General features: G+C 44.4%; 1 protein-coding gene across 7 annotated transcripts; it reads left to right on the top strand.

Annotated features, from left to right (window-relative positions):
• On the top strand, window positions 1-25,057 carry PPIH (peptidylprolyl isomerase H). Of its 7 annotated transcripts, none has more exons than XM_027537613.1 (10): window positions 1-111; window positions 447-511; window positions 804-827; window positions 1,100-1,144; window positions 1,406-1,448; window positions 5,655-5,747; window positions 8,942-9,029; window positions 9,516-9,556; window positions 10,183-10,272; window positions 24,899-25,057. In XM_027537613.1, exons 1-9 carry the CDS (start codon window positions 46-48, stop codon window positions 10,249-10,251), a joined length of 534 nt encoding a protein of 177 aa, XP_027393414.1. In that variant the 5' UTR covers window positions 1-45; the 3' UTR covers window positions 10,252-10,272; window positions 24,899-25,057. The 7 variants fall into 7 exon arrangements, with proteins under 7 accessions (XP_027393414.1, XP_027393413.1, XP_027393416.1 ...); XM_027537612.1 differs by lacking the exon at window positions 24,899-25,057 and adding an exon at window positions 19,225-19,430; XM_027537615.1 differs by lacking the exon at window positions 24,899-25,057 and adding an exon at window positions 12,898-13,149.
• The last annotated feature ends 105 nt before the right edge of the window (window positions 25,058-25,162 follow it).

Below are 25,162 nucleotides of genomic sequence, written 5' to 3'. Positions count from 1 at the left end.
TCGCCGGCACCCCGCAGTCCCGACTTCTGCTTCCGGGTCAGAGGCATGGCGGTGGCAAATTCAAGCCCTGTCAATCCCGTGGTATTCTTTGATGTCAGCATTGGCGGCCAGGTGAGGTCTTGGCAGCCAGTCAGCCCGATGCCAAAGGGAACGTGCACGCGGTATGGCAGGCAGATCACCTCCTCAGGTGTAGCAAATTCGGGAAGCCAAAAAGTGAAATCGAACCAGCACTTACCGACCTGCGGGGCGGGGGTGAGGGAGTAGGAAAAGGAGGAGTCTTGCGCATCCTAGCGCCCCGCTGGTGGAGGGACTGGGTGGAACGGAAGAGTAGGCTATGGAGGCGGAGGTGGGAGAGACCAAGCGGCATGGGGGCCCGAGGGTTCCCTGTTCGGTGAAGCCTTCACGGGCTTGGACTGGGCTTTCTGAACGTCTCTCGCCGGTTGCAGGAAGTTGGTCGTATGAAGATTGAGCTCTTTGCAGACGTTGTGCCTAAGACGGCGGAGAATTTTAGGTAAGAAGATGTTCTTTGCTGGATAAACCAAACGAGAAGCTGGGCCTGTCTGTGGAATCTTCTGCCTACCTCTATCCGTTCATTCACCGTCCTTGATATCTGACTTCTCTGGGTATCGCTCTGAATAGTCTTGACCGTCCCCTTTTCAGTTTTTGTTCATCTGTATGCCTGGACGTCTAACCAGCCGGTTGGTGGGCTGGCTAGCGCCGACGTCTCCCCTTCCCGCCGAAGTTAGGGGCGCTCGGAGTTGTGATGCCATGGCGACTGAGTCGTTCACTCTTTTCCTTTTCAGGCAGTTCTGCACAGGAGAATTCAGGTCAGTCTCTGACGTGGTTACTTATCTGCTTGCTCCTGAGGGCTGTCCTGAGGCTGCAGTGAGGGTATTGGGGAATCACCGACAGGCCTTGAATGATTGCTGGTGACAGTAATAGAAGGTATTACTATGGGTCTGTCGTCAGTTCATTTGCCTTCTTCGTCTCTCTTCTCCCGACCATCTCTAGAAGAGTGTCTCTGGATCGACTGTATGGTAAACTTGAAAGGCCTGTGTTTACCTGTTACCATCTCAAGTCTCTTTCTTTTTGCTTATAGAAAAGATGGGGTTCCGATAGGATACAAGGGGAGCACCTTCCACAGGTAAGGCCTTTGGCAAGCCATCCTGGGGGACTTTTAAAATTACTATTAGTATGGTTTAGAATTACTTCCTTGGGGGATTAGTCTCTTCAGAGGAAAACAAAACCATAGCATAATTCTTAGTTCTTGAGAAGGGATGTTTTTGTGAACTCAACCGTTGATTTAAGGACTTACTAAAACCAAAGTGATAAACATTATATTTTGAAATTAATGTAATTCCAAACCACAGAATCTTCTCCTAGGATCCTTTGTTCTCTGTTTCAGGGTCATAAAAGATTTCATGATTCAGGGTGGAGATTTTGTTAATGTAAGTATTGTTCCTTTCCTATTAAGGATCTATAACTTTTGTTTTTGTTGTTGTTATTGAAGCTGCTCCTCAGGGACCTGAGAACAATAGCCAAGTTTGCTGGGGGAGGAGGTGAGAATGGAAATATCCTGTGATGGCTGCTACTCATTGCATCACTAGATGGTATATCAGCACTTTGATTAAGTCAGTTCAGTTCAGTTCAGTCTAGTTGCTCAGTCGTGTCCGACTCTTTGCGACCCCATGAATCGCAGCACGCCAGGCGTCCCTGTCCATCACCAACTCCCGGAGTTCACCCAAACTCATGTCCATCGAGTCGGTGATTCCATCCAGCCATCTCATCCTCTGTCGTCTCCTTCTCTTCCTGCCCCCAATCCCTCCCAGCATCAGAGTCTTTTCCATTGAGTCAACTCTTCGCATGAGGTGGCCAAAGTACTGGAGTTTCAGCTTCAGCATCATTCCCTCCAAAGAAATCCCAGGGCTGATCTCCTTCAGAATGGACTGACTTCCAAATCTCAGTCTTTTAGGGCTGGGAACTGACTTTCCCAGCATACCTGTAGGTGATCCATGACAGACCCAAATTAATTGGTCACATGGAATTTAGCTAGAAATCAGTTACAGTTATTTTTTCTAAATGGGGGCAAGTCCCTTTCCAGTGAGCTAAATGCTTATGCCCTTATTTCCCATTCACTTTTGGTATCCCAGTGCCTGGAAAGGTGAGTTGTTATTTTTTTAATCAAGTTCATTAGTGGGCAAGGAATCAGAGTTCTGGAAGGATATTTTCCCTATTCACTAGGAGAACCCATTGAATTAATCCTTCATTGCTAAGCATGATTTTTCTTGAAATGAGATTGTATGCATCCCCATTTCAAGCCTCCTTCGCTTCCCCCAACCTTGCAGGTTTCTGAATAAACCACATTTATGCTTTCTTAAACCTAAATGTTTATCCTTATCCACCCATTTCTGTGCATGATCTGTCTTATTAATATCATTTGGTTAGTCATGTTGCTGTTTTCTTGAATCTGGGAGACATTCTTTATCCTTTACATGTATATTTAGTTTGACTCCTAGGAGTTTTTTAAGATTTCTATCTTTCCTACCCAGATAAGTTTACAAAGTAGCAGATTTGGGGCTGAATCAGAAACAGATATGCTTTGTTTCATCTGTATGATGTTGTAAACTGGGAAATTTTACCGGAAAGTTCTGGAGTTTTGTTTTCTCTGTTACAACTGAAAAGTAGGGGTGCACTTGGCCTGTGTTTCTCATGCAGCAACAATTGGTTGAGTCAAGTAACAGCTCCCTTTAGACGGGTTCAGTTCAGTTCAGTCGCTCAGTCGTGTCCGACTCTTTGTGACCCCATGAATTACAGCACACCAGGCCTCCCTGTCCATCACCAACTCCCGGAGTTCACTCAAACTCATGTCCATTCAGTCGGTGATGCCATCTCATCCTCTGTCGTGCCCTTCTCCTCCTGCCCCCAGTCCCTCCCAGCATCAGAGTCTTTTCCAGTGAGTCAACTCTTTGCATGAGGTGGCCAAAGTACTGGAGTTTCAGCTTTAGCATCATTCCTTCCAAAGAACACCCAGGACTGATCTTTAGAATGAACTGGTTGGACCTCCTTGCAGTCCAAGGGACTCTCAAGAGTCTTCTCCAACACCACAGTTCAAAAGCATCAATTCTTCGGCACTCAGCTTTCTTCACAGTCCAGCTCTCACATCCATAAATGACTACTGGAAAAACCATAGCCTTGACTAGACAGACCTTTGTTGGCAAAGTAATGTCTCTGCTTTTGAATATGCTATCTAGGTTGGTCATAACTTTGCTTCCAATGAGTAAGCGTCTTTTAATTTCATGGCTGCAATCACCAGACGGGTATGTCCTTATTATTTCACCAGTTCCCACCACTGGCTTCCCTTCTTTATGTCACCTACTCCTGTAGGCATTTAAGTTTGCAACCCCTGGCCACAACTGATTGGAGCAGGGCTTGGGGTGACCATATCCTTTTTTATTGGCAGGTAAGAAGAGCTAATATGCTATTCTCTGCGTTCTTTTCTTTTCTTCTCAAAGGTTTCTATACTGCTATATTGTCTTAGCAGGGATAGGACCAACTTCTTATGGGTCATTGCCAGGCACATGTGATCACTTACTAATTGCTCTAGAGTTAGCAGTTAGTCAGCCAGAAGTCTGTCAGAGAGAAGAAACTACTCAGAGCCACCCTTAGGGCAGAAAAAATAGAATGAGCAAGAGGTAGAAGCGGAATTTGAGACCTTCTAAAGTTGGACTAAGAATATTTGCTTGTTTGTTTTAATAATGTGTTTTAAAATTTAAAAAGTAATGTGTTTTTTTTTCTGGTTGCGAAACAAAAATACAAAAATGAAAGTAAATCGTCTCAAGGAATATACTCTTGGCAATTGCCCATCTTATTGTTGCGAAGATTTGTGTGTCAGATATAACTTTTAACAGATTTCAACTTTTAAAAATTTGTGCTCAGTCATTGTGTTTTCCCTTGTCACTATCTTCTTCCAAAACATTCTTGCTAATAACTCCTTACTGTTCCCTTAGGAAAAGACAGTGAATTTATTTGATCAGTCCACTATCATGGAAGATTTAAGTTGCTTTCTGTTTTTTGTCCTGCAAATTAATTTGGTCATTTTCCCTACTCTGGCTTCTGGAGCACAGTAGATAGTATGATTATAGTGAATGATGTATTAACTGATCTTTTCTCTAGGTATTTTTTTTTAAATTGGAAAGGAACATGTTTTCTCTTCCTTCTATATGTATGTGTGTATTTATGTGTAGTTAAAGAAATCCCATGGACAGAGGAGCTGGCAGGCTACATCCATAGGGTCACAAGAGTCAGACATGACTTAGTGATGAAACAACAATAACGACAAAGATACAATAGCTCACATTTACGCAGAGCTGTGTGGATTGCAAAAAGTTTTTCTCATAGACGCTATTATTGCATCTTTTTCCAATGTTGTAAGGAGTAGGTGATATCATTTTCACTTGATAGTTGAGGAAACTGGGGCTCAAAGATAAGTGACTTCCCCAGCTCATAAATGATAGATCTGGAACTCAAAGCCCATCTTTCCACTATACAGAGCTTGGTTGTATCAATAACTTTTAATCAAACAGTTTGAGAGTTTTTTCCCTTCCCTGACTTACATTAATCCCCTTTAGTGGTCTTTGCTCCAGTAAGGGCCCCTTGATTCTGCACTCAGTCAGCGTTTTCACATCCCATCATGTACCCAATATTCTTTTTGTTTACTAACTGGCTGGAAGAGATTGGTCTTTGGTAGTCTCTCAATATTAACTTTAAACCCCTGGGGTTCTGTTTAAGGTACTACAGCAAAGCCTTGGTCAGGTTGCTTTATTATCCTGACTGAAGTTCACTCACCTGAAAAATGGGGAGGATGATAATGCATGTTCCATGGAGTTGTTGAAAGAGCAGAGGGATAACACAAATAGGGTTATGACAAGGTGTTTCGTGGAAGCCAAAGGAGGAAATAGGTCTAGGAACTGGAGAGTCACAGAACCAAGCAGTCCTTCCTTTCTGTTTCTCGAGCTTTCTACACGTGTATTGCAGTGTCTTTTTCTTCTCCAGCCCACCTTGCCGAAGATAGTCACCTGCAACTTCCAGATTTGCACGGCACAGATTCAGTCTCCAGAGAGTAGATATTCTATTTCCTGCTTCCCATAGAAGGAACTCTGATTGGCCCTACATTCTCCCCTCAAATTCCCCTCACCTCGACTTTAGCCAGAAGGATGGTATCTTGTCATACAGACTAGACTTCCAAGAGCCCACCCACCTGCATAGTTGAGAGGAGAGGGGAAGTAGTCAGTTAAATGGATTCTCATACACGACTGCAGGCAAGAGAGTCTTTGGAAAGGGCACTGATTACATATGTAATCACTGTTTCCTATCCTCTGCTTTGTTTGTGTCTTATCCCACCTTTCTAGAGGCCCAGCTGTGTGACCTTTTTTTTTTCCCCTCAGTGAGGTGCCCTAGCCAAGTTGTGGGCTGCACGTGCCTTGGATGGGGCTGGTTTTGATTACAGGAGAGGGTTAAAGAGGTGTGGCTCCCAAAGTGACCTGCAGGAGTAAGAAGACTTTAAAGCATGGAGGCTTCGGGTGCAGCAGCTGTTTCCTATGAGCTCTGAGAGCCGACACTCGCAAGTCATTAACACTTCCCTTCTCTCTGCTCAGGGAGATGGTACCGGAGTTGCCAGTATCTACCGGGGGCCATTTGCAGATGAAAATTTTAAGCTTAGACACTCAGCTCCAGGCCTTCTTTCCATGGTAAGTGAGGACCAGTCAATGTTTGGGGCTAGGTTTACAGCCAGCTGAATTCTGGGTCCCTCTGAGGCGTGGCACAGTCTCTTGGGATAGAAGGAAATGCTTTCCTTCCCTTGCCTGACCCAGGACTCAGCTCTGCCTGCCCACCTCTTTCCTCAGTCTGGTTTGATTTTTTGGCCTGGACCCACTAGCCAGCCAGGGAACCAAACGCAAACTCTGCTGTGTGTTTTCTTACTTTGTGTGAGCCAGGACATGTGGCTGGGCACCCAGCCTTGCTGCTTAGAATGCAGCCGGCTGAGCTGTCAAGACCCAGTGCTCACACACCCGTCACGCCACTCGCCCCTGACTCTCCCTCACACTGCCTGCTGGCCGGTCCCCATGTTCAGGTCACACACCACTCCTTCTCCCTACTCCCAGGACCCTGCCTGCCCATTTACAACCCCACTCAAACATCTTGCTCCTCTCTCCGTCCCCCTGCCCACCTGCTTTAGCCCCCCAGCTACACATCCCTGCTTATTCCCCCTTCACTTCTCCTTACTTACCCCTCACCCCTCATTTGCCCTTACCCCTCTCACCCTGCTTCCTTCTCACTGTCCAACCCTCTCCCTCCCTCTTGTCATCACCTATTTCCCTCTGTCAGTTCCCCAACCCTCACTCCCCCAGACCCACTGTTTACAAGCACATTCTCTGTCTGCTTCCCCATTCTTCCACTCATCCACTCAGGCATCCGTCAAGTAAAAATTGTTGACATCCACTGTTTTAGGCCTCGTGGTAAGGCCTGAGGATACAGATCCGATCCCTGCCCTCTAAGGGGGAAGCACACATGCTGAGTGATGAGTCCAGTGTATAATTCATGCCATCAGGGTACTAAGGGGAGGTCACCTCAGTGTATGTAAGGGTACTATGAGGGCCCCAAAGAATGAGAGTAATTGCTGCAAAGATCCAGAGAAGTTCTCTACCAGGTAAAACAGCCTAGACAGAAGATATGTGACCCTGAAATAGTAGGGTGGCATGGGCAAGGGCCAGAAAGTGAGGAAGGTATGAGAACATAGGTTGTGGATGGGACAGGGAATGAACTAGTAGAGACCACTGGAGAGGCAGGTGGGTCTAGCTCCTGAAAGGCTCTAAATGCCAGAATAAGGATGAGGTTATATGGATTTGATTTCATGGAATGTGGAAAGCCATACACTTTTTTGAGCAGGACTGGTCGACTTTGTGTTTTAAAACGAAGATCCTGGCTGCAGTGTTTGAGTGGCAGATAGGAATGAAGAGGCTGGGGCAGAGAAGCCAGTTAGGAGGCTGCCATGACACTTGGGTGAGCCTGGCGTAACAGACAGTGTACAAACCTCCTTTTAGAAAAGTCAGGCTGGGCAAGCATGGTACCGTGCCAAAGGGGCTTAGGTGGGCTTGGGTTGTCGTCATGAGGATTGGAACCCCTCTAGGTGTGTGCCGCTCTGTTAGCATCTGGGGAGGGGTCAGAAAAAAGTGGAAGGAAACTTTGCTTTCTGCTGCCTTCAGGCTGACACTGGTTAAGCTGTGTTGTCACCATCCTGTAGCACAGTTGCTTTAATTGTAGCAATTGTAGCACAATTGCTTCCATTCTCCACTAAATCATGATGAGTTCCTCAAGAGCAGAGACTGAGTCGCATTGATCTCCTAGCCTGACTACCTGATACAGAAAGGTGCTGAGCAGATACTGATGAATGACTGAAAGATACGCAGAATAAAGGCTAATGTTGAGCATATTCTCAGCAACAACTTTGTTTGCATTAATTCATTTTAATCCTCAGCATCCCTTTGAGATAGTGCAAATGAGGAAACAGCGGCATAGAGAGGTTATGCAGCTAAACTAGATCACAGCCAGTAGTGGGGCTGGGATTCAAGATAGATCATCTGGCTCCAGAGCTTGTTCTCTGAACCAGTAAGCTATTCTGCCTGGAAGACTGGCTAAATGACTGACAAAAAACACATGTCGTATGACTGTTTTCCTACCTGCCTACTAATAAATGTTTATACATTGAGCAGCAAGGTAGATAGATTGGAAAAATAAGGGAGGGGGGGGGCGGAGAGAAGAGAAGAAGGAAGGAAGAAGTGGGACCACTGAGGAGTCTGTCCTCATTCCAGAGTTAGGTCTGTTCTCACTGGCTCAGGCAGTCCTTGCTAATGTGAGATGTTCCTACATACGTGAACAAAAACCAAAAATAGTCTCTCATCTCACATGGGGAATTTCTAAAATATGAAGTGAAATCCCTTCTAGACAAAGTCTTTAATGTATTTCATACAAATTTTCATTCCTTCAGTGTTAAACACAGACTCAACTAACTTAAATCCATTAAACATCCACTGAAGGCTAGTGACCTGATGGTGTCCAGTGTTGTTTCCATAGCATTACTTTTATGAGACCTGTGCCTTGAATAGTACTGGTGCTTTCAGTTTTCCTTTTTCTACTCAGTTTTTTCCAAAACAAGGGAAGTATGCAGTGAAATATTCACATAGTTACACAGGCACCTGGTAAGCCAGTGCTGCTGAAACATGACATGGGTTTGCTGATTGCTTTGTGTTGTCATTATATAATGTATTGTGAAGTGTAATGATACAAAAACAATTTCAAGAGAGGAAAAGGGAAGGGATATGGCTGGAGAATTTCAGATCCTCAATTTTAAAAACTAATTTTTCCTATAGAATTCAGCAATAAAGGATTTGGGGTATAGCTGTAAAAAGCACGTCATTAATTAAACAGAATCTTTTTTCTAGCATGGCAACTTCTTTCACCTTAAATTTTTTTATTACCATTATTTCGGGAAAGTACAGAGCCATTCAGACAAAACAGTTTATGGCCCAAGTGACGGGCTTTTTGTGAGCTGGTAGCTAATTCTTGAAGTGTGATCCAGTTATTGCCAGTACTGGCCTAAATACAGCAAATCAGATTCCATTAGCAATTTTTTCCATTATAAAATTCACACTGTAGGAGACATGTGTAGTTATTGAAGGGTCTAGCTCTTTGAGGGCAGAAATTGTGTATTCTGTTCCTCTCTGTGTCCTTGGGTCCTAGGTCAGACCCTGGCTCACAGTCGATGCTCAGTCAGATTTGCTGAGAGAGCACAGAGGAGTCAGGGCTATAGTCTCTTTTAGGGAGTTTGGCCCTTCAGCTAACATGGCCAGGAAAACTCACAATGTGTCTGTTTGGTTTCCATCAGGCAAACAGTGGTCCCAGCACAAATGGCTGCCAGTTTTTCATCACCTGCTCTAAGTGTGATTGGCTAGATGGGAAGCACGTGGTGTTCGGTGAGTCCTGTTCCTGTCCTAGTCCAGGTCCCCTCACCCAGAGTGGAGCTTCTAAAGGAGCTGGTCCCCCAACTCTTGTGCTCGACGGGTGTAACTGCCCTGGAAGTCAGGAAGGTGGAAGCTGTGGTGGGTGGGGAGGATATGTGGTTAGAGGGGATGACGAGAGGGCCATATGATGTAGTGAGTAGCCACCTGGGCAATGTGACTGTGTAGGTATGGGTGTGTCTGCGGGGGATGGCAGCATTAAGAAATACCGCATGGGCAGCATGGTGCAGTGGGGCTTTGCAATTGTTTTGACCTAGGTATGATCCCTAACTCTGCTCCTTACTACCTGTGACCTTGGGAAACATTTCATTTCCACTGAATATTAATTTTGTAATGTTAGTCTGAGGTTCAAATAAGATAATGGCTGAGAATGGGCCTTGCGGGGCTGGAAAATACTATGCAAATGAGAGTACTCAAGTCCAGCTCATACTCTTCCCACAGGAAAAATCATTGATGGACTTTTGGTGATGAGAAAGATTGAGGTGAGTCCTGTGGTGCTGATCTCCTCTGTCTCAGCCATTCTGGCCTCGTACTACCTAACTAGTATTGAGGAGCTGGAGAACTTGTTTGGCCAGTCTTCATGGGGAGGAGAGACCGTGTGCCTCCCAAGGGTTCTGGGCCCTAAGTTAGCCTCTCTTGTGCGAACTGAGCTTTGGCCTCTGCTGACTCTTTCACCTACTTGATGCAATCCTCCTCAGCATTGTATTCAAGGTTCTTCATGACTGAGTCCCTGCCTCCCTCTCCATGATTTCTTTTGCCCCTTCTGCCACTGCCACTTCCGTGTTCTAGTCACATCAGGCTGCTAGCCCGCCCCTAAATATGTATACACATCCCGCCTCTTGCTCCTTCCTGCCCCAGTCTTTGCTCATGCTGTGTCCTCTACTCTGTCTTATAACTTATTACATTTTTATATGTCATGAGTTTGATGGGTGGAGTTTTTTTTATTTTTTTATTTTTGAGATTATACATTTTCTCTTTGATCTGTATTATATTCCTGTCAGATCAGCCTGTGAGCCGTCAGTCCTTAGCACAGGGGCTGGCAGGCATGGGTAAGTGTGTGGTGAGGGGTGTCAGAGTGGAGGAATCACCACTGTGCTTTCTCTCCTAGAATGTTCCCACAGGCCCTAACAATAAACCCAAGCTGCCTGTGGTGATCTCACAGTGTGGGGAGATGTAGTCCAGAGGGAGACTGAATCAGGTAAGTGTGTCTTTCCTGATCAGGAGTCAGGATCCCAGAGAGGGCAGCACGGTCTGGTGGAAAGAACTTTAGACTTGAAGATGTGGGATTGAGCACATTTTCTCTCTGTGTGACCTGAGAGAAGTCGATTCCCTTCCCTGAGCCTGTTTTTCTCATCTGTCCGATGGTGATAATGCCTGTCTCCCAGGGTCACTGTAAGGATCAAAAGAGAAAGGTTGAGTGGGACACTTCATTTTTCTAACACATTATAGTTTACAAACTATCAACCTGAAAACCATCAGACACTTTGTGACAGCACTGTTAGACACTCATTTCATTCAGTAGTCCCACTTAGAAAGACCTGGCTGCAGTCCTGGGTGATTGGGAGCAGCCTGGGCAGCCAGAAGTCTCTCTTGTCAAGCTTCTCATCAGAACTGATGCTGCAGTCCCAGGTCATGACTTTGTGTTTGCCAGAGTCAGAGGTGAATGTGACACATTTCTCAGCCCACAAAGACTCAATTCCTACCTAGGCTTGCTACTCACCGCCCACTCTGTGCTGGACATTGGACATGGAGAGTGGGAGAAAAAGTGAACGATGCCTCCACCTTTTAGGAGCTTATGGGGAATAAAAACACATTCTCAGAAGTGATCACTAGGGACTTCCCTGGTGGCCCAGTGGCTAAGACTCTGCGCTGTCAATGCAGGGTGCAGGGTTCAATCCCTGGTCAGGGAACTAGATCCTCCATGCTGCAGCTAAGACCCGGTGCAGCCAAAAAAAAAAGAAGTGATCACTAGTAATATGAGTGATGTTGTTAAGTGTTAGTATGAGTTCAAGAAAGAAATTGAGCACGTCCAGCTAGGTAAAGGATGGTAGTGCTTTGCCTTTCTTTCCTTTTTTTTTCTTTAAATTTTCAAACCTGCAGGATAATTGGAAGAATAGTACATTGAAACCTATATACTTTTCCCCTAAATTTGCCAATATTGAACATCTTTTTTGTAGCATTTTGCTTTGGCTTTTGTCTCTTTGTCTTCTTCTTTCCTTTCTTTCCCTTACTTCATTTCTTTCCCATCTGGAAGTTGGAGGACTTCTTGACACCTTACCCCTAAATACTTCAGCAAGTGACTCCTAAAAATAAGAACATTGTGCATAACCACAATAATATTGTCTGATATACAAGTTCAAACTTCCCCAGTTATCCACAAAGTAACTTTTCTAGCTCTTAAAGAAATCCCATCAGGATTCACATATTTCATTTGGTTATTTATTTTTAGTTAGGAAAGCAACATAATTCACCTGAAAATTTTCACACAGAGCAGCTAAAGCTCCCCTCTCCTTGACAGTTTGCCCCCCACCCCCATCTGCATCCCCATCCCACTGCTCTCAGAGGTAACTGCTGTATCAGTCTAATGTACGTCCATGGGGCCTTTTCTTTGCCAATCTAATTTGGGGAGGTTTTGTTTTTTCCTAAATGGCATCATACTATTGAGTTGGCCAAAAAGTTTGTTCAGGTATGTCCATAAGATGTTACAGAAAAACCATATGAACTTTTGGGCCAACCCAATATTTGTTCATCGTTTTATTTCCATTTGACATATGTCTGGAAGACTTTTCCTATACCATTCATGTAAAAGTATGTAGTACTTAAAACTGATATGCTCTATATTTGTAGCATATATCTGAATAATTACAAATTTTATAATTATACAATTTGACTTGAATCAAGTGTACATTTCTGCACCTTAGTTATTTTTTATGTTGTGGCCATTTTGTCCTGAATATATGTTAAAAAAAAATTGGCAGTGGGTTGCTTATCTTAACTTTGGTGATATCCTTTGTTAAAGAGAAGTTCTTCATTTTGATGAGATCAGAATTTTTAATCTTTTCCCTTGTGTTGTGTTTTAATCTTGTTTAAGAAGGTCCTTACTCCCTCAGTCATAATGCCTAATGTTTCTGTAGTTTTTCTTACAAAAGTATCTAGAATTTATTTTTCTGGATTCTGCCATTTTTTTCAAATGCAGATCTAGTCAAATACTAGAGCATCTTAACGACTATGCATACCTCCATCTGCGACTTACTTTGTGTTCACAACATCTGGCACTTAAAAGCATTCAGTTAACATTTATTACATGAGTTAGAGAGAAGGAGAATGTCAGGCATTTTAGGCATGGATCTGGTGTGAGCAAATGCCAGGGCAGGAATGCGCAAGTGTGTGCTGAAAGCTCATGTGGACCCTTGTCCAGCAAATGCTCCCTTCTCAGGCCCAGTTGACACGCTGAACTGTCTTTTCTGCTGCTACTGGGGGCCCCAGGCTCAACCTGCTATCCCCATGCCCTCACTGCGGTTCATCCCCCCTCCCCCTCTTTTCTGGGCTGAACTAAAGTTGAACTCATTGGTCCTTTTCCTTCTAAAGACTGACCACTGATCACCACTGGAGGACAGAAGATCATTAAAAACAGTAAAGTTTTGAAATCCTTTTATGTTTGCAGCCTTTTCTCTACATTTTTCTGAGTCCCTTACAAAAAGTTACTGGAAATCTGTGTTAGGAGTTTGTCTTCTGAAGGTGGCAATCATCAACCCTCCTCTCCTCACCTGCTATGAATGAACGTCATGTAAACCTTTGCCTCTACAAAAGCCCTTCTTTTCAGCCTACAACCCCAAGCAGAACAAATCCCACGGGTGCCCTTTGATGCTCCAGAGGTCCTCTACAGCCATACTGTCCAGGAGGCATTCCTTTCTGCTATGGTGGAAATGTTTTGCATCTGTGCTGTCCATTATGGTTGCTTCCAGCTACATGTGACCGTTGAACACCGAAAATGTGCCTGCTGTGACTGAGGGACTCAATTTTTATTTTTATTTAACTTTAATTAAATTTAAAGAGCGACATGTGATACCTTCAACTTAGTCTTCTAACCTTGACTTGCTCAAAATTAAATCTTTCTTAGCTTATATTTAGAGACAATAGAGTAAAAGCAATTGTATCATTTAGTGAATATTTCTGGTGCTCAAATTCTGAGCTAAGAACCTTACTTTAATTATCTCATCTAACTTTACCAAGTTGAAAACTCGTAGGTTTCAAAGTGTAGGGAATCTAAGTGGTAGTCTGACCTTAAGGCATTGCACAGATAGGGTCCTCACTTTGGGTTTCTGAGTAATGGATTTGGGAGAAAGTGGGGAAAAGAGGTGAGTAATTCCCCCAGGAGTATGGTATCCTTCCATCATGTTTCTCTCCAGCTGTAAAGTTACAAATATCTCTTAATTTCTAAAGGAGTATTTCAGATCCCTCAGGTAGTGTCTGGGTGGAATAATGTTTCACCGCCAGTATAGATGATGTTTTTAAATCCTCCTACCCCACTCCAGTACTCTTGCCTGGAAAATCCCATGAACGGAGGAGCCTGGTAGGCTACAGTCCATGGGGTCGCTAAGAGTCAGCACGACTGAGTGACTTCACTTTCACTTTTCACTTTCGTGCATTGGAGAAGGAAATGGTAACCCACTCCAGTGTTCTTGCCTGGAGAATCCCAGGGACGGGGGAGCCTGGTGGGCTGCTGTCTATGGGGTCACACAGAGTCGGACACGACTGAAGCGACTTAGCAGCAGCAGCAGGCAGTATTTCTCAAACTTTAGTGCACATATGAGTCATTGGGAGGTCTTGTTACCATGCTGGTTCTGACTCAGTCAGTCTGGATGGGACCTGAGGTTTTGCATTTCTGACCAGCTCTCAGTTGATGCTGACACTGAGTAGCAAGGCCACAGGGAAATGACAGCCTGTCTTTTAATTGAGAACTCACCATGTTCCAATCAGAAAAGACACAGAAGGAGATAATCTTTTGATGGTATCAGTCCAGCAGGAATCTACTGCCTTCAAATCAAGAATTCACTTATCAGGCATTTGAGGCCTTGTGCCTAGGCGCTAGAAATAGAGGAATGTAGGAAGGAGACACCTGTCTTCACAGGTGAAGTCACTCAATCAGCTGTACCTCCTATGAAGTCCTTCCTTTCACAACTTCTTTTGTGCTTTATCTTAGATCCTGACCTTGGTTGTAGAGAAAATGAAGTTTTCTATTAATATACAACTCTAGATGCAGAAACCTAGGTTTTATCTCAGTGGGTCCTTTGAAAGCTTTTTATTATGAATTTGTTTGAAAGTGAAAGTTGCTCAGTCATGTCCAGGTCTTTGCGACTCCATGGACTAAACAGTCCTTGGAATTCTCCAGGCCAGAATACTGGAGTGGGTAGCCTTTCCCTTCTCTAGGGGATCTTCCCAACCCAGGGATCAAACCCAGGTCTCCCTCATTGTGGGCAGATTCTTTACCAGCTGAGCCACAAGAGAAGCCGAAGAATACTAGAATGGGCAGCCTATCCCTTCTCCAGCGGATCTTCCCAACCCAGGAATAGAACTGGGGTCTCCTGCATTGCAGGTGGATTCATTACCAACTGAGCCATCAGGGAAGCCTGAGTCTTATCATCAGGGGAATTTGGGGAACAATGAATTTAAAGAAAGATCTCTACTGCTTGACAGCACCAGATCTGGGGATCACAGAGGGACTAGCAGGGCTGTCAGAGTGCACAGCCACTCTTTTCCAGGAGACTCTCAGGCTTTCAAAACAGGATTTTCCTGCTGTAGAGTGCACTGGGTTCTTGGCTACTTACAGCCACATGGCGGAGGTGTCGGGGTGGTGGAACCTCTGTTTTGAAAGCCGGAGAGTCTCTTGGGAAAGAGTGGCTGTGCTCTGCTAGTCTCTCTGTGATCCCCAGATCTGATGCTGTCAAGCAGTAGAGATCTTTCTTTAAATTCATTGTTCCCCAAATTCCCCTGAAGATAAGAATCACATAGGAGCATTTGTTAAGACTACCAATTCCCAATCACCCTCCCCTACCCCTCAAGAGTTTGAGTGAATTTGAGGTAGGATCCAGGATGCTATGTTTGTTATAAGCATCTCAGAGGCTTCTTACCAGAGAAATGTGGGTAACCCTGCTTTAGGTGGTGCTGGATGAATGTTTTTTTAGTATTGTCTCTTAGGAGAAAATATAATTAGCACAGCACATAATTTTACACTATCATAGCTTACAATGAGGTATTACTCAAGTTCAGATAGTCAGTAGGTTAAAAATTAATTGCACGTGTGGATGGTGGCTATAATAAGAGATGTGAAGCTGCTGTTGTAATGACTGAGTTTAAGTCCTCCTAGGCAGTATTTCTCAAACTTAAGTCCACATCCCAACCTGGGATTTCCTGTAGATGTGATACATTCCTGTAGAGGAAGATGCTGAAAGACACCTTGGTTAGACACCTTGGCTAACTTTCATTCATTTCACAACTAAGAACTAATTAATTAAGATAGGCTCCATGCTGCAGGTGAGGCTACAAACTTGGAAAGCCCAGTTCTTGCCTTCAAGGAACTCAGTCTCTTAGGGAAACTGAAAATTACAGGACAATAAAGCACCGGACTAGAGATTTTAAGATGAAGGAAAATGAATACTCGTGTCTGCCTGGAGTGTTTAGGAAGACTGCAGGAGAGATGTTTCAGCTGAGTACAAGAATGGAGCTTGTCAGGTAGCTAAAATGGGAGAGCATTCCAGGCACAGGGAATAGCATGAGCAAAGGTACAAACCGCAGGAAACAGCAGGAAGTGTTAGGGAGACTACAAGTAATTCAGTACAGCCAAAGCAAGGTGTGAAAAGCAAATAGCGGCGAGGCTACAGGAGGCCAGGACAGACCTAAGAACTGGCGCAGGCTGATGTATTCATACGTTAACTCCACGGTGGGGCTGAGCTTTAGGCAGTATGTACAACTCCCTCCAGCCCCCTCCCACCCCAGGGTGAGAGTCCACCATGCTTCTGAGATACCAAACGGTGGCCTGACTGTCCAAAAAGAACCAGGCCAGGGGGAGCCACTCAAGGTTTTTGAGCAGAAGAACACCATTACTGACTTTCTTTATTCAGAAGTGTGGAGGACAGGCTGGAGGCCAGTGAGATGCCCCTGCAGCAGTCTGGACAGAGAGGTTCCACGGAAATACGGGTCTAGGGAGCAGGGCAGCAGATATCTGCATACCTGCTGGGTGTGTAACACTGTTCCCTGCCCTGAAAGTCAGAAGCCCTGCCAACTGTACAGGGCAGGGAGGAGAGAATGGCTCTATTCCAGTCCCTCCAGTACAAAGGCAAAGCTCCCTGCCCTGAAACCCAGCATGTATACAGAGTGATACATCATGTCCATGGAATACTATATAGCCTTAAAAAGAAAAAAATACATCTGTATGTGTTGGCAGATTTCTAAGATACATTAAAGGACAAAGTCAAGATATAGTACATTAATAAACATGATGCTATTTAGAATTACTCTTTCAGAAATTACTGGAGTGATGGATTGCTGACTGGTAGTAATGGTTACCTCTGCAGAGTAGAGATAACTGAAGACTTTCTTTTCAGTTTATGTATATGCTTGAATTTTCTACATTGGGCATGTATTTTACAATATAAAATTCAGATACACAGAAATACATACTGTGTATCTGCAGTTTTAACTAATCCTAGTTCCTCCAGTCCTTCCCAGGAGCGTGTGGCTAACGTCAGTTTATGAATCATTCCCTGGTCCCTTCCTGGGTGTACCCACCATACTTGGTTCATGTCTCTATTCCCACATTTAACACAGTGTATCATGAATGTGTTGGTCTGGTTTTCTCTAGAGTCAGAATTCCTTGAAGCAGGGACCATGCCTACTCACAAAGTGCCTGGGCAGGGATTAGAGCTTAGGTTCCAGTTCAGTTCAGCTCAGTCCCTCAGTAGTGTCCGACTCTTTGCAACCCCATGAATTGCAGCACGCCAGGCCTCCCTGTCCCATCACCAACTCCAAGAGTTCACTCAGACTAATGTCCATCGAGTCAGTGATGCCATCCAGCCATCTCATCCTCTGTCGTCCCCTTTTCCTCCTGCCCCCAATCCCTCCCAGCATCAGAGTCTTTTCCAATGAGTCAGCTCTTCGCATGAGGTGGCCAAAGTACTGGAGTTTCAGCTTTAGCATCATTCCTTCCAAAGAAATCCCAGGGCTGATCTCCTTCACAATGGACTGGTTGGATCTCCTTGCAGTCCAGGGGACGCTCAAGAGTCTTCTCCAACACCACAGCTCAAAAGCATCAATTCTTCGGCGCTCAGCCTTCTTCACAGTCCAACTCTCACATCCATACATGACCACAGGAAAAATCATAGCTTGACTAGACGAACCTTTGTTGGCAACGTAATGTCTCTGCTTTTGAATATGCTATCTAGGTTGGACATAACTTTCCTTCCAAGGTGTAAGCGTCTTTTAATTTCATGGCTGCAGTCACCATCTGCAGTGATTTTAGAGCCCAGAAAAATAAAGTCTGACACTGTTTCCACAGTTTCCTCATCTATTTCCCATGAAGTGATGGGACCGGATGCCATGATCTTCGTTTTCTGAATGTTGAGCTTTAAGCCCACTTTTTCACTCTCCACTTTCACTTTCATCAAGAGGCTTTTTAGTTCCTCTTCACTTTCTGCCATAAGGGTGGTGTCATCTGCATACCTGAGGTTATTGATATTTCTCCCGGCAATCTTGATTCCAGCTTGTGTTTCTTCCAGTCCAGCGTTTCTCATTATGTACTCTGCATATAAGTTAAATAAACAGGGTGACAATATACAGCCTTGACGTACTCCTTTTCCTATTTGGAACCAGTTTGTTGTTCCTTGTCCAGTTCTAACTGTTGCTTCCTGACCTGCATACAGATTTCTCAAGAGGCAGGTCAGGTGTTCTGGGATTCCCATCTCGTTCAGAATTTTCCACAGTTTCTTGTGATCCACAGTCAAAGGCTTTGGCATAATAAAGCAGAAATAGATGTTTTTCTGGAACTCTCTTGCTTTTTCCATGATCCAGCAGATGTTGGCAATTTGATCTCTGGTTCCTCTACCCTTCTAAAACCAGCTTGAACATCAGGAAGTTCACGGTTCACATATTGCTGAAGCCTGGCTTGGAGAATTTTGAGCATTACTTTACTAGCATGTGAGATGAGAGTAATTGTGCGGTAGTTTGAGCATTCTTTGGCATTGCCTTTTTTAGGGATTAGAATGAAAACTGACCTTTTCCAGTCCTGTGGCCACTGCTGAGTTTTCCAAATTCGTTGGCATATTGAGTGCAGCACTTTCACAGCATCATCTTTCAGGATTTGGAATAGCCAACTGGAATTCCATCACCTCCACTAGCTTTGTTCGTAGTGATGCTTTCTAAGGCCCACTTGACTTCACATTCCAGGATGTCTGGCTCTAGGTCAGTGAGGTCCCAGAGCACCATGCAACTTGTACATTCGTACATTTTTGTACATTCTCCTTGAGGACCCGGGATTAGACTTCTGTCTGAGCGTGTGCTATGATGCCAGGACCCACTGTGCTCTGGAGGAGGGGGAATGTTAGCCATGTTTGGGGGGAGGGGTACACTCAGTGGTAACTGAGTGTACTCACCCCATTCTTTTAGTACAGCCAACTCCAAGGCCATAAACAGAGGGTGTGGACTTTCGTTTCTCTATTGCCCTGAGCCCAAAACCTTCAAGGAAAAGGGATTGCTCTTTGTCTAGAGCTCCAGAGAGCCATCAAGGTCTGGCCGAAAGCACACAGACTTTGTAGCCAAGTAGACCAGGAAGCCCCATCACTATCAGGCCATTAAACCCCTGGGAACCCTAGTTTTCCCCTTTGCTTAATTATAATATATACTGCACAGAATTGTGAGGGGTAAATAATAAATGAGATAGTGTATTGTCTGTAAATACTATTAATAGCTTCTTCCTTGGGTCTTACGTAATATCCCTCTCCACTCTGCTGTAGGGCACCAAAGGTCTGGCCTGTGGCAAGAAGCAGAGCGGTTCTGCTCTTTGGGGAAAGGAGGGTTGGGGTGCAGAGGAGAGCTGCGAGTGTTTTCTCTCGTGGCCGATCCCCTCTGAGCTGCTTCTCTCTTCCATCCCTCGCAGACCCTCCACCTCTGCCACTGGAGGCCTTCCCTTGCTCGATGTGATACTCTTGAGTAAGATAACCTGGACTGGCCCCTGTGTTGGCTTCCGTGCTGGCTGCTGCCCCATTTGATCAAGAAAGAGACCTTGGAAGCATCACAAATTCAAAACCCAGAATTTTATGTTTAAGTTTTCAACTGTAAATAAAGTGTTTTTTTTTCTTTGTATGTTGCGTTCTTCTTAAATGGTTGTAATGATACCCTACCTCCTCATGCCTTAGCTCCAGCTAGGAGGACTGGCTCTCCCCAGAGACCAGCATTGCCCAGAGGCAGGCTTTTGCTATGCAGAGTTGATGCCTCAGATTTATAAGCAGTTGTAGCAGCCCCCTCTTAGGTTAAAGCTAATCAGACAAGACAAAGCTCCAGGGCCTTCTAGCACTATTTGTTCCAAAGATGTTTCCAATAGGTTCCATTTGGTTAGTTCTAGAGCCTGTAGGTGAAAGGTCACTAGCTTGAGATATTTGGGGATGGAAGACCATTTGGTAGAATGTGGCTTAATCATGATGAAATGGGAATAATTTAGTTAAAAATCTTGGTTTGAATCTGAAGTCACGTTTTAAACAGCTGAGGTCTTGAGACCTTCCCCTCTCAGAACCTTGGTCTCCTCATCTGCAAAATGGGGATAATATTACTATTTTGTAGTACTGTTGAAAGGGTCAAACAAGAGAATGAATATACGAGTAACTTGTAAACAGTAGCATGCGTTGGAAAATATGTTTTGAAAGGAAATAGCCCAACATAAAAAGATCCCGTTGAGTATCATGTTCAAGAGATGAAGGGAACTCCCTGGTATTCCTTTCATGAGGCAATGTGTGTGTTATCCCATTCCTACGTTCTCTTGGCTCATGGCAGGGATGACTCATAACTGCTAGCAGCAGGCTACTGTAGCTAGCAGAGTAGCAGAAAGCTAAAGTCTCTGATACAACAGGACCAGCTTAAAAGTGCCATTTCACTGTACTGGGGGTCAAGGAAGATGGTGAGATGATCAAGGGCCTCTGTTGTATGGATATTTGCAACTCTGTCTGGCTAAGTAAACAGGATTCAGGGGACACAGGAAAGAAGGGGCTGTGGAGGAGAAATCTGGAAGTAACTAAAAGGAGTAGAATTATAGACAGGAGGGAGGATGAGCAGCTGGGATCCTGAGTTGACAGCCCCGATGGGACATCGAATTAAATTACACTTGGCACCTATATTCTATGCCAGTGTCTGTCCTGGGCACTGGAGCTGTGAAAATGAATAAGATGTGACCCGTGCTTGTGACAGGGACTAGGCAGTTTGGATTCAGTGCAGTGTTAGAATGTGAATCCTTATGAAGGCAGGAAATTTGGTCTTGTCTTTTTTTACTGCTCTCTCCAGCACTAGAAGAGGTAAGCACCCAGTAGCCAGTAAGTGCTCAATAAATAATTGTCATGAATGGTAGTGGTATGTTTAAGGTGCTATGGAAGCAGGCGGAGAGATAGGGGGTGAAAGGAAGAGGCAACATTTGAGGTAAGTATTGGCAAAAAGCAAAGGAGAAAAGGAAAGATATAAACATCTGAATGCAGAGTTCCAAAGAATAGCAAGAAGAGATAAGAAAGCCTTCTTCAGCGATCAATGCAAAGAAATAGAGGAAAACAACAGAATGGGAAAGACTAGAGATCTCTTCAAGAAAATCAGAGATACCAAAGGAACATTTCATGCAAAGATGGGCTCGATAAAGGACAGAAATGGTATGGACCTAACAGAAGCAGAAGATATTAAGAAGAGGTAGCAAGAATACACAGAAGAACTGTACAAAAAAGATGTTCACAACCCAGATAATCACAACGGTGTGATCACTGACCTAGAGCCAGACATCCTGGAATGTGAAGTCAAGTGGGCCTTAGAAAGCATCACTACGAACAAAGCTAGTGGAGGTGATGGAATTCCAGTTGGCTATTCCAAATCCTGAAAGATGATGCTGTGAAAGTGCTGCACTCAATATGCCAACAAATTTGGAAAACTCAGCAGTGGCCAAGGACTGGAAAAGGTCAGTTTTCATTCCAATCCCAAAGAAGGGCAATGCCAAAGAATGCTCAAACTACCGCACAATTACACTCATCTCACACGCTAGTAAAGTAATGCTCAAAATTCTCCAAGCCAGGCTTCAGCAATATGTGAACCTTGAACTTCCTGATGTTCAAGCTGGTTTTAGAAGGGTAGAGGAACCAGAGATCAAATTGCCAACATCTGCTGGATCATGGAAAAAGCAAGAGAGTTCCAGAAAAACATCTATTTCTGCTTTATTGACTATGCCAAAGCCTTTGACTGTGTGGATCACAATAAACTGTGGAAAATTCTGAAAGAGATGGGAATACCAGACCACCTGACCTGCCTCTTGAGAAATCTGTATGCAGGTCAGGAAGCAACAGTTAGAACTGGACATGGAACAACAGACTGGTTCCAAATAGGAAAAGGAGTACGTCAAGGCTGTATATTGTCACCCTGTTTATTTAACTTCTATGCAGAGTACATCATGTGAAATGCTGGACTGGAAGAAACACAAGCTGGAATCAAGATTGCCGGGAGAAATATCAATAACCTCAGGTATGCAGATGACACCACCCTTATGGCAGAAAGTGAAGAGGAACTAAAAAGCCTCTTGATGAAAGTGAAAGTGGAGAGTGAAAAAGTGGGCTTAAAGCTCAACATTCAGAAAACTAAGATCATGGCATCCGGTCCCATCACTTCATGGGAAATACATGGGGAAACAGTGGAAACAGTGTCAGACTTTATTTTTGGGGGCTCCAAAATCACTGCAGATGGTGACTGCAGCCATGAAATTAAAAGACGCTTACTCCTTGGAAGGAAAGTTATGACCAACCTAGACAGCATATTCAAAAGCAGAGACATTAGTTTGCCAACAAAGGTTCGTCTAGTCAAGCTATGGTTTTTCCTGTGGTCATGTATGGATGTGAGAGTTGGACTATGAAGAAGGCTGAGCGCCAAAGAATTGATGCTTTTGAACTGTGGTGTTGGAGAAGACTCTGGAGAGTCCCTTGGACTGCAAGGAAATCCAACCAGTCCATTGTGAAGGAGATCAGCCCTGGGATTTCTTTGGAAGGAATGATGCTAAAGCTGAAACTCCAGTACTTTGGCCACCTCATACAAAGAGTTGACTCATTGGAAAAGACTCTGATGCTGGGAGGGATTGGGGGCAAGAAGAGAAGGGGATGACAGAGGATGAGATGGCTGGATGGCATCACTGACTCGATGGAGGTGAGTCTGAGTGAACTCTTGGAGTTGGTGATGGGACAGGGAGGCCTGGCGTGCTGCGATTCATGGGGTTGCAAAGAGTCGGACACGACTGAGCGACTGATCTGATCTGATTGGCAGATTGGTTGGAATTAGCCTGGAGATAATGGTGGGGAGGGCCTTCTAGGAAAAGGGAACTATATTCTTGGGCCAGAGTCTATACGAGATGGGGACCCAGTGAAAGTTTTGCAGAGGAGATTCTTGGAATGAACCCACTGGCTTTTCACATCACTTAAAGGTACACACCAAAGCTGTGGTCACCTGGGCTCTCAGGGTGACAGGGGGACTCTGGTGTAGAGAACTCGCACCTTGAAACAGGAGATGAATTTTGACATGAACTTTCTCCTCAGTGCTTCAGTACCATCTGCAGTGGTAGATGTAGCTACAAGGAAAACTAGTTTCGTATTTCTTAAATCCTTCATCTATCTTCATGTGCATTGAGCATGAAGAGAGAGCTTAGTAAAGTAATTGGATGAGTAAGTAATGATACTTCTAAGTAACACTTTAAAGACAAATGTTACAGAATTTATTGTTCTGCTTGAGAAGCCATCCCTTCGAAGCAGTTACATAGGGAAGGTCCCTCACTTATTCTCAAAGGTGCTGCTGCTATTATTCTAAGTGTCTTTATAACTCCACTTTGCAAAAAAGCTCTCAAGCCTCTAAGGCACACTTTTAAATGTCCTCAGTGTTGGCAGAATTGCCTTTGAGAAACATTTTCTTTTTAACAGTCAAAAGTCACCTGGAGCTGGAACAGATGAATAGCAGCTCTGGGGCTGCAAACCTTTTCTCTTGGATTACTGGCACTGCTGCCTAGATAACCTCTGCTGCCATCACCTCCTTCTCCGATCCATTTTCTACATCACACCGTATTTAATACATTAAGATACCATGTGTCAGGGACTATGTCAGATGCCTCAGGAACTGGTAGTCCTATAGGGAAGATGTAAGGAGTGCAATACAGTGTGTGAGGAGAGGAAGGGTCTCCTAATCTAGTAACACCTGAGGCAAGATGCAGAGGATGAAGAATTAAGCAGACAAAGGAGAAAGGAAGAACAGAGGGAATAGAATGCAGTAATTCAAAGGAAGCAGTTGTAAAAGGGTCACCTGGAAGGTTGGACAGGGTATGTGAAAGAAGATTGGAAGCTAAGTCTAGAGGTCATGCAAGGTCCTGCCAACCACATTAAGGAATCTGGACAATTCTGTGGGTGGTGTAGTCACTGAAAGATTTTAAGTAAGACAGTGTCATGATCAGATGGCGGTTTCAAACACGATGTTGGCATGGGGACTATTAGAGTAAGAAAAAATGATAACTGCAGTGCTCTAAGCCAGAGTTTGGCAGGCCAGGTATTTTCTATTTTTCAGTGGTTCATGAGCTAAGGATGATTTTTAAATGTTTAAATAGTTGGGGGAAAAGGGTTTAAACAGTTGGAAAATGTAAATATTTTGTGACGAAAAACTGCACGAGATTCAAATTTCCATAAGTTACTTTTTGGGGGGAACACAGATGCACTTGTTTACTGATTGCCTATGGTTACTTTCAGGCTCTATAAAGTTGAGTGGTTGAGATGGAATCATCTGACCCCTAGAGAAAAAGTGTGCTTACCCCTGCTCTGGGGCTTCCCAGGTAGCTCAGTAGTAAAGAACCTGCCTGCCAGTGCTGGAGACATGAGTTCGATACCTGGGTTGGAAAGATCTCCTGGAGAAGGAAATGGCAACCCACTCCAGTATTGTTGCCTGGGAGATCCCACAGACAGAGCAATATGGTGGGCTGCAATCCATAGAGGTTACAGAGAGTCGGACAGGACTTAGCAACTAAACAACCACCCCTGCAATGAGCACTAGATGATGATGGCCTACATTAGAGTAGCAGCAGTAGGAATAAGGACTGGATTGGCATTTAGAGATTTTCTATGACTGATTCAGGGAGGCGTTTAGGAGGTGGAATTGACAGCCTAAATGATACCGATGGGGTAAGGACTACCACACTAGCCTCCTAGGCGGCTTCCCTACTTCCAAGGTAACAACCCATTCTCTGCTCCCTAGCAATACAAAAAAAAAAAAAATTCCAGTCCCTATTTCAACTCTAAAATTACCCTTCTCACTATTGCCCTCAAGTTTCAGATAAAATGTTCCTAATTTAACCCTGCCTTCCTGTATAACCCAGCGTCTTCATTCTGGTCCTGTGTAACTACTTTACTTCCATTTTCCCCAGACCCCATCTCTTCCCTCTGTGCCTTTGCATAAACCTCCATGTGCTTGAAGTAGGCTACCTTCTTCCCACGGCCACTCCCAAAACGCTTTGTGCATTAGCAGCGCTGGGGTGTTTGGTATGTCGCATTTTGAATTTGTGCCTTCATCCCTAGGCTGAGTTTAAGAAGGCTGCAACTGGCGAACTTGTCCATCCCCAGGAGATAGCAGACGCCTAATAAAGAACGAAGGTGAAGGGCTTCATCTACATTATGTGGCAGCCTCAATTATGGCTGTTGTAAGAATAAAATGCCTAGCTTGCGCAATAAACGTGAGTTGAAATTAAATCTTTTTTGTGGCCAATACAAAAAGACGTGAATACTTAACCAGACAGTCCTGTGCTTGGAAGGCAGGTCCCCATGGAGTACACCCCCGCCCTC

The sequence above is a fragment of the Bos indicus x Bos taurus genome, chromosome 3, assembly GCF_003369695.1.
Source record: "Bos indicus x Bos taurus breed Angus x Brahman F1 hybrid chromosome 3, Bos_hybrid_MaternalHap_v2.0, whole genome shotgun sequence".
Classification (NCBI taxonomy): Eukaryota; Metazoa; Chordata; class Mammalia; order Artiodactyla; family Bovidae; genus Bos; species Bos indicus x Bos taurus.
The sequence above is the reverse complement of the archived record's forward strand: the minus strand, read 5'-3'. Positions and strand labels throughout refer to the sequence as shown.